Source organism: Cebus imitator, unplaced genomic scaffold, assembly GCF_001604975.1.
Source record: "Cebus imitator isolate Cc_AM_T3 unplaced genomic scaffold, Cebus_imitator-1.0 Scaffold36, whole genome shotgun sequence".
Lineage (NCBI taxonomy): Eukaryota > Metazoa > Chordata > Mammalia > Primates > Cebidae > Cebus > Cebus imitator.
The window spans coordinates 1,660,505-1,669,103 of NW_016107351.1; the positions used below are offsets into that span (position 1 = coordinate 1,660,505).

The following is an 8,599-nucleotide window of genomic DNA, read 5'->3' on the forward strand; positions in this document are numbered from 1 at the left end:
TTAAAGACGGGGTTTCACCATGTTGGTCAGGCTGGTCTTGAACTCCCAACCTCAGGTGATCCACCCGCCTCGGCCTCCCGAAGTGCTGGAATTACAGGCATGAGCCACCGTGCTCAGCCAAAAACAATAATAATTTTTTGTAGAGACAGGGTCTCGCTACATTGCCCAGGCTGGTCTTGAACTCCTGGGCTCAAGCAGTTCTCCCTCCTCAGCCTCCCAAAGTGCTGGGATTACAGGAGTGAGCCACTGCGTCCAGTCCCAAAGAAGGGTTATTTATCAGCCCCACAGACCTCAACAAGTCACTAGAATCAAAAGGGCAGGCTGCCAGTGCCTGGTTGGCCAGACTGCAGCTGTTGGAGGCTGGCTGCAAGGGATGTTTGCCTTCATCCCCTCCTGCACCCTGAGCCAGAGGTTGCTCCCAAGGCCCTTAGGGAGACCCAGCAGATCCCTTGACCAGAGGCCAGCATGGGGCCGAGAGATCTATAGCACTGGGGAAGAGGGAGGGGGCTACCTAGAACCACCTCCCAACCTAATCTCAGCATTGAGGTGTGGGGTGGCACCAGGGGTGGGGGTGGGTATGAACCAGCCCAGGGACCTCCCTTGGGACCTCAGGGCTGGGGGCATCTCCAACCTCAGCCAAAGGCCACTTGGCACTGCTCACCTGGGGCAGTAAGGGGCTCCTCTCCCCCTCCTCCATCCTTGACACTTGCACAGAAAGCCCCTCAGCACGGGCGCCGGTAGAGGTTCACTGGCTCCTCTGTGGCTGGGCTGCTAGGCTGGTCCTGCCTGTGGCCCTGGGCTGGTCTGTGAATGGTGCAGCCCTGGGCATGAAAATGGGGGAGCTGCGAGCCCCACCCAGATGCCAGAGTCACAGTTGAGTCATGTGAGGAATCACATTTTAGAGCTTAAGGCGGTCTCTGCTTGTGGAGACACATTTCTCCCCAGCGCTGGCTCTGTGGATCTCCTAAGCTCTGCGCAGGTGCGACTTGGGCAGGGATGTCTGGGTGCAGACTCGTGGCTGTCACTGCAGGGCCCCCGTGCAGACTTCAGCTCGGCAGGGTCAGCAGCCACTCCATCAGCTCCCAACCAGGGAATCAGGCCCCTGCAAACAACCCCAAAATCAAGAGACCCATTGGCAGCCCCAGTGCCAATCTATTCCCACGGTTTGTTCACTGCAAGAATGAAACAGTTGGCTGGGCCACTGTACTCCAGCCTGGGTGATGGAGCAAGAATCTGTCTCAAAAAAGAAAAAAAAAATTAGCCAAGTGAAGTGGCATGCACCTGTAATCCCAGCTACTCAGGAGCTAATGCAGTGAGCTGAGATCGTGCCACTGCACTCCAGCCTGGGTGACGGGAGTGAGACCTCAGTCTCAAAAAAAAAAAAAAAAAAAAAAAAAAAAAAAAAAAAAAAAAAAAGGAGAAACCACATCTATTGACAACTTGATGTGGGATTCCAGTTCTAGGACTGTTAGAAAGTAATTCCAAACTGGCCAGGTGTGGTGCCTCAAGCCTGTAATCCCAGCACTTTGGGAGTCCAAGGTGGGCAGATCACAAGGTCAGGAGTTCGAGACCAGCCTGACCAACATGATAAAACCCTGTCCCTACTAAAATTACAAAAATTAGCTGGACGTGGTGGTGCACGCCTGTAATCCCAGCTACTCAGGAGGCTGAGGCAGGAGAATTGCCTAAACTTGGGAGTCGGAGGTTGCGGTGAGATCATGCCACTGCACTGCAGCCTGGGCAACGGAGTGAGACTTTGTCTCCAAAAAAAAAAAGGAAGAAAGTAATTCCAAACCACCAGTCTGTTATGGTAAAACAGCCTTTGCAAAAATTATAACTGAGACAATTATTACAGTTAAAGGGATGGGACTTAGCTGAGTCCACCTTGCTTCTAACCTCCAAGCTGTCCTTGTTCATTTCTGGGTACAGGCTGAACCATCTTCAGGAGGCACTTAGTTTATAGTTTAGCTTTGAAGCAAAGATGATAACAGCCCTTTTTCAAAACAAACTCCCTTCCTACCTGGGGACAAGACTGCCTTTTCAGGATTAACAGATTAGCCACAAGATTATAAATTATGGTTTAGGAGTTATGCAGCTGGAGGCTACAAGATTCTTTTTCTTTTTCTTTTTTTTTTTTAAGATGGGGTTTCACCATGATGGCCAGGTTGGTCTTGAACTCCTGACCTCAGGTGGTCCACCCACCTCGGCCTCCCAAAGTGCTAGGATTACAGGCGTGAGCCACTGTGCCAGGCGGGCTACAAGATGAAAAGTCTCCCAAATTGCCCCTCAGGATAACATCTCCCTTATAAAACAGATCAGCTCTGAAGATATTTTGCAGACCCTGCACTCCATTGTTTAGCTGGCACCACCCAGATTGATAAACTGGCTCATCTGGTCTGTGGCCTCTGACCCAGGAACTGACTCAGCCCAAGAGGACAATTTTGACTCCCTGTCATTTCATCTCTTACCCAACCAATCAACACTCCCTACTTTCTGACCCCATACCCACCAAATTATCCTTTAAAACTCGGATCCCTGGCTGCGCCTGGTGGCTCACACCTGTAATCCCAACACTTCGAAAGGCCAAGGTGGGCAGATCACCTGAGGTTGGGAGTTGGAGACCAGCCTGACCAACATGGAGAAACCCTGTCTCTACTAAAAATACAAAATTATCTGGGTGTGGTGGCTGTTGCCTGTAATTCCAGCTACTCGGGAGGCTGAGGCAGGAGAATCGCTCGAACTCGGGAGGCGGAGGTTTTGGTGAGCTGAGATCACGCCATTGCACTCCAGCCTGGGCAACAAGAGCAAAACTGTCTCAAAGAAAAAAGAAAAAAAAAAAAATCCAAAAATTCCAATCCTCGAATTCTCGAGGATGCTGATTTTTTGAGTAGTAATAAAACCCCGGTCCCTGGTAACGCGAACAGCTGGCTCTAGGTGAATTAAACTCTTTCTCTATTGCAATTCACCTGTCTTGATGAAGTCTAGGCAGTGGGCAGGGACCACCCACTGGGCAGTTACAATGGTAGTCTGAGAAAACTAACACAATTACATAATTTAATTAATGTAATTTAACATAGTTAAAAAAAACTGTCAAATTGTGATGTTGTGAAATATGTATATATTTGGTCTTCCAGTTTCCTGGCATGCAGCTCCTAAAATCCTTAGACTCTGTGAAGTGGTGTCTTTTTTCTGTTTTTTTTTTTCTTTCAGATGAAGTCTCACTCTGTTGCCTGGGCTAGAGTGTAGTGGCACGATCCTGACTCGCCGCAGCCTTGACCTCCTGATCTCAGGTGATTCTGTTACCTCACTACCTCAGCTTTCTGAGTAGCTGGGATTACAGGCGTGAGCCACCGCGCCCGGCCCTGCTAATTTTGTTTTTTCTTTTTTGAGATGGAGGCAGTCTTGCTCTGTCGCCCAGGCTGGAGAACAGTGACCCCATCTCCACTCACTGCAACCTCTGCCTCACAACTTCAAGTGATTCTCCTGGCTCAGACTCCTGAGAATCTGGGAATATAGGCACGCAAGACCGCATCTGGGTAATTTTTGTATTTTTAGTAGAGATGGGTTTCACAGTGTTGGCCAAGCTGGTCTCGAATTCCTGACCTCAGATGATCCACCTGCCTCCACCCAAAGTGCTGAGATTACAGGCGTGAGCCACCGTGCCAGGCTAATTTTGTGTTTTTAGTAGAGACGGGGTTCACCATGTTGGCCAGCCGGGTCTCGAACTTCTGGCCTCAGGTAATCCGTCCACTTCAGCTTCCCAAAGTGCTGGGATTACAGCCGTAAACCACCGCGCCCGGCCTGAAATGCAGTTTAAATTCATTTGCTTTTCTCATGTTAAATTTAAAAAAGACTTAAAAAAAAATAACAAAAGTGTGGTCCTCGCTTCCTGAAATTGTTTCTCTCCTTACCTGTGCATGGACAGAAGTTTGGAATGCTATTTCCCCAGTTATAATTCGCTGTAATACGCAGCAGTAGTTATTTTTGGGTGAGATTTCGGATGCTCGTCTTTGCCTCCTTTTCGGGCTTTCCTTTCCAGCTTGGGTTTCCGAGGACGAGCCTTTGCCATCGACCGGGCGTCTTTCCAAAACTCGCCTCCTCGCGGTGCCGGGAGGGGCGGCGGGTCCGCGGCGCCACCTGCGCATGCGTCGGGCCGTTGGTGGCGCCGGAACCCGGTTTCCCGGCCGCGCGCCCGGGGGAGAGTCTTGAGCGAGGCACCAGGACGTCGGCGGCTGGCGGAGCCGGGCGGGCGAAGCTGGAGCGGCGGTGGCGGCGGCGTAGGGAGGCCGGGGCCGGGTCTGAGGCCGCGGCCGGGTCTGCGAGGCCCTCGGGGCGGCAGGCGGCGGCGGCCCGGGACTCGAGCCCGGAGGCAGGAGCGGCCGCCATGGCCGAGAGCATCGTGAGTGCGGCAGCCGGGCGGGAGCGGGGACGCCGGGATGAGGCAGCAGATTTGCCGGCCGCGGCCTGTGGGGGAGGCGGGCCTGCCGGCCCCGCGACCGGGTCCCTTTCCCCTTCTCGCCCGGGCTTTCTCAGCAGAGGCTGGGCCCCCCTCGGCGGCTTCCACCCCCTCGGCTGCTTCCCGTCCCTGTCCCTTCGCGGGGGACTCGCGACCCCGGTTCCCCGCCCTGGGCAGGGAAAGGCCGAGCCTTTCTGCAGGGAAAACGGGCTGTGCCGGAGAGAGACGCGCTCCTTCCGCACCCGGTTCCCGGCTCCCGGAGACTCCCCGGTCCGTCCCAGGGACTCCCAGCCAGTCCTGCCCCTCAGAGCCAGGGCTGCTTCTTACCCCAATCCCCCTCCGATCCTCTTCTGCCGCTCTCCCCCTTCCCAGCGAGTGCCGTGTCATGAAGCACTGCGGAGAGCAGCTCCGCAGACGGGGACGGTGCCGAGCTCCCTCCCCGCCGAGCCGCTGGGAAAATGAAAAGCGCAGTCACTTCCTGGCTTTGCTCCTTCTTAGAAGGAAAACTTGACAACTCCTCTTTAAAAGGAATGTCATAAATGAGGCTGATTTCACTTTTTACCTGAAACTGAGGATTGTCGGCCCGGCGCAGTGGCTCACACCTGTAATCCCAGCACTTTGGGAGGTCGAGGCGGGTGGATCACGTGAGGTCAGGAGTTCGAGACCAGCCTGGCCAACGTGATGAAACCCTGTCTCTACTAAACGTACAAAAAATTAGCCGGTCGTGGTGGCTGGCGCCTGTAATCCCAGCTACTTGGGAGGCTGAGGCAGGAGAATCGCTCGAACCTGGGAAGTGGAGGTTGCAGTGAGCCGAGATAGCGCCATTGCACTCCAGCCTGGGCAACAGAGTGAGACTGCGTCTCAAAAAAAGAAAAATTAATTGTCATCCCTACCAAGGTAAAAAATGTCAGTGAAAATTATCAGAGAAAACCAGCCCCTCGTTAACTTGTGAGAAGCTTTTCCCCAAAAGTAAATGTGATGGGAAAAAATTAACTGACCCTTGGACAGAATTTTCGTTATTTATTTATTTATTTTTTTGGGGACAGAGTTTTGCTTTTGTTGCCCAGGCTGGAGTGCGGTGGCCCTGTCTCGGCCCACTGCAAACTCCTACTCCCGGGTTCAAGCGATTCTCCTGCCTCAGCCTTCCGAGTAGCTGGGATTACAGGCATCCGTCACAACGCCCGGATAATTTTTTTGTATTTATAGTAGAGACTGGGTTTTGCCGTGTTGGTCAGGCTGGTCTCAGACTCCTGACCTCTGGTGATCTGCCTGTCGCAGCCTCCCAAAGTGCTGGGAGTTACAGGCATGAGCCACCGCGCCCAGCCGAATTTTGGTTAGTATTAAGGAAGATTTGGGATTTCTGGGGGAAGCCGAGCAGTATTGGGTGAGGAGTAATGTTCATGCTGTAGCATTGTGACAGTCTCCGAAGTTTTTACCAGGTGTCAAGAATCGGTCTTCAGGCTGGGCGCAGTGGCTCACGCCTGTAATACCAGCACCTTGGGAGGTGGAGGTGGGTGGATCACAAGGTCAGGAGTTCGAGACCAGCCTGACTAACACGGTGAAACCCTGTCTCTACTAAGAATACAAAAAATTAGCTGGGTGTTGTGGTACATTCCTGTAATCCTAACCTCTTGGGAGGCTGAGGCAGGAGAATTGCTTGAACCTGGCAGGTGGAGGTTGCAGTGAGCCGAGATTGCACCATTGCACTCCAGCCTGGGCCACTAAAGCGAACTCCATCTCAAAAAAAAAAAGAAAAAAATGAGCTAAAGACAAGAGACAATAATGCAGGAAATAGACGCTCTGCAGTGCACCACCAGTCATTGCTGAGCGGAGAAGCCAGGACTGGAGCACTTGCAGCATGTTCCTGTCAGCAGCATGTTCCTGTCAGCCTCCTTCCCGTCTGCAGGTGGTTGGAGCAGGTCTTTGTTTGCTGCAGAGCATGCCATTTCATCCTCCCTGTCTGAACAGGGACCTGTACTGTTGGCTAGGCATTATAGCTCACCTTCACAATGGCTTTCATCAGCATAAAAATCAGGTTGTCTTAGGAAGTTATGCTCTTTGTCCCATAGTATTCCAGATCTGCCCACCTTTTTAGGCTTACCATGGGAAAAAAAAATACTTAAAAAAAAATATATATATATATATATGTGTGTGTGTGTGTGTATATGTGTGTATATATATATGTATATACGCACAGATTAAATTAGGATGGAGTCTTGCTGTGTTGGCCAGGCTGATCTTGAACTCCGGGGTTAAAGGAATCCTTCTGCCTTGGCTTCCTGAAGTGCTGGAATTACAGGCATGAGCCACTGTGCCCAGCCAAAAAAATTTTTTTAAAACCCTACTAAATCTTACCATGAATGACCTTTATTGTTTTTAACTTTAATCTCTTTCTCTTTTTTTTTTTTTTTTTTGAGGCAAGGTCTTACTATGTCACCCATGCTGGAGTGCAGTGGCACCATCTTGGCTCACTGTAAACTTGACCTCTCTGGTTCAAGTGGTTCTCATGTCTCAGTTCCCCAAGTAGCTGAGACTACAGGCGTGTGCCACCATGCCTGGCTAACTTCTGTATTTTTAGTAGAGATGAAGCTTCCTTATGTTACCCAGGCTGGTCTTGAACTTCTCACCAAGTGATCCATCACCTTGTCCTCCCAAAGTACTACAGTTACAAACGTGAGCCACTGTGCCTGGCCATTTTAAAATCTTTTTTATAGAACGTAAGTGATAGCTAGGTGTGGTTGCTCATGCCTGAAATTCGAGCACAGTGGCAGGGTCACCTGAGCCTAGGAGCTTGAGACCAGCCTGGGCAGTATGGTGACACATCACCAAAAAAAAAAAAAAAAAAAAAATTAACCTGACCTGGTGATGCAGGCCTGTAGTCCCAGGGAACTCAGGAGGCTGAGTTCAGAGGATCACTTGAACCTTGGAGGTCAAGGCTGTAGTAAGCTGTGATTTTGCTATTGTATTCCAGCCTGGGTGACAGCAAGACTCTGTCTCAAAAAAGTAAAAAAGAAGTAACAATTAGAAAATTGCTTGTGATTCTTTTAATTGTAGGACTCTTAAAGACTGCCTAATGTTTGTGTATAGATCCTGGAACAAAGTAACATCTTTTATAAAGAACACAGTTCCTTCATGGTTCATGGTGGGTTTTTTTTTTCCTTTTTTTTTTTTTTTTTTTTTTTTTTTTTTTTTTTTGTTTTTTTTTTTTTTTTTTTTTTTTTTTTTTTTTTTTTTTAATTTAAGCCTGGAGGTAGTTTTTGTTTTAAGTTTGAAGAGTCAAAAAGCATTTCACATATACTCTATAAATAATGGTTAGGAAATAAAGTTGTTTTCCAAGTGAAACTAAGAGTTGAGAGGATAGTACTCTTAAACTGTCTCCCCAAATGTTGATGAATCTCTCCCCTTGGCTTCATCTTCTAGAAAGATTGAGCTGAGTGTTGAGAAGTGAAGAGTGAGATTTGACTTTTTTTTTTTTTTTTAATCCAGATCACAGGAGAATGATTTAAATGAGATTTGGCTTTAAATTTTAGTGACTCAGATGCTAAAAGACCACGGATGTAGTCTTAGGAGTAGAGCAGGACCTCACTACTCACTAGGCTGTGCAGTAGTAACCATCATATTTCGTTTATAACAGATAATTCGTGTGCAGTCCCCAGATGGAGTAAAGCGGATCACTGCAACAAAGAGAGAAACAGCAGCAACATTCTTGAAAAAGGTACCCATGGCTTGGGTATTTAACCTCAGGACCTTTCTCATCCTCTACTGTTACTCCCATCAATACCTTTTCTCTTTTTCCCTATTTTCTCATTTTCCCTATTCCCAAATAGCCCCTTGCATTGCTTTTCTCTATCTTGGTTGGGTTGGATTGCTATAGGATGAGATGTTTGTCACAGCTGATCACTGCTCAGAATTATAGGACTAAGAGCCTATAATGTAAATGTAAAAGTGTTTCACAAGAGTGGTTGGGTTCAGTGGCTCACACCTGTAATCTCAGCATTTTGGGAGGCGGGTAGATCACCTGAGGTCAGGAGTTTGAGACTAGGATGGCCAACATGGTGAAACCTTGTCTCTACTGAAAATACAAAAATTACCTGGGTGTGGTGGTGGGCGCCTGTAATCCCAGCTACTCAGGAGGCTAAGGCA

At 49.3% G+C, this 8,599-nt stretch overlaps 2 protein-coding genes across 3 annotated transcripts in view; one reads left to right on the forward strand and one right to left on the reverse strand.

Moving 5' to 3' along the window:
- Positions 1-4,140, reverse strand: part of TSPAN10 (tetraspanin 10) — a 9,099-nt gene extending 4,959 nt beyond the window's left edge. Inside the window, exons 1-2 of the mRNA XM_017524868.2 lie at positions 3,912-4,140; positions 662-1,102 (exon numbers count right to left, since the gene is read on the reverse strand). Coding sequence (XP_017380357.1) covers positions 662-697 — 36 coding nt within the window. The 5' untranslated portion in view covers positions 698-1,102; positions 3,912-4,140. The remainder of the gene's footprint in view (positions 1-661; positions 1,103-3,911) is intronic.
- A 67-nt stretch (positions 4,141-4,207) lies between these two features.
- Positions 4,208-8,599, forward strand: part of NPLOC4 (NPL4 homolog, ubiquitin recognition factor) — a 76,636-nt gene continuing 72,244 nt past the window's right edge. For both annotated transcript variants that reach the window (XM_017524869.2, XM_037737187.1), the window contains exons 1-2: positions 4,208-4,399; positions 8,091-8,171. In XM_017524869.2, the coding sequence (XP_017380358.1) occupies positions 4,385-4,399; positions 8,091-8,171 (96 nt within the window). In that variant the 5' untranslated portion in view covers positions 4,208-4,384. The remainder of the gene's footprint in view (positions 4,400-8,090; positions 8,172-8,599) is intronic.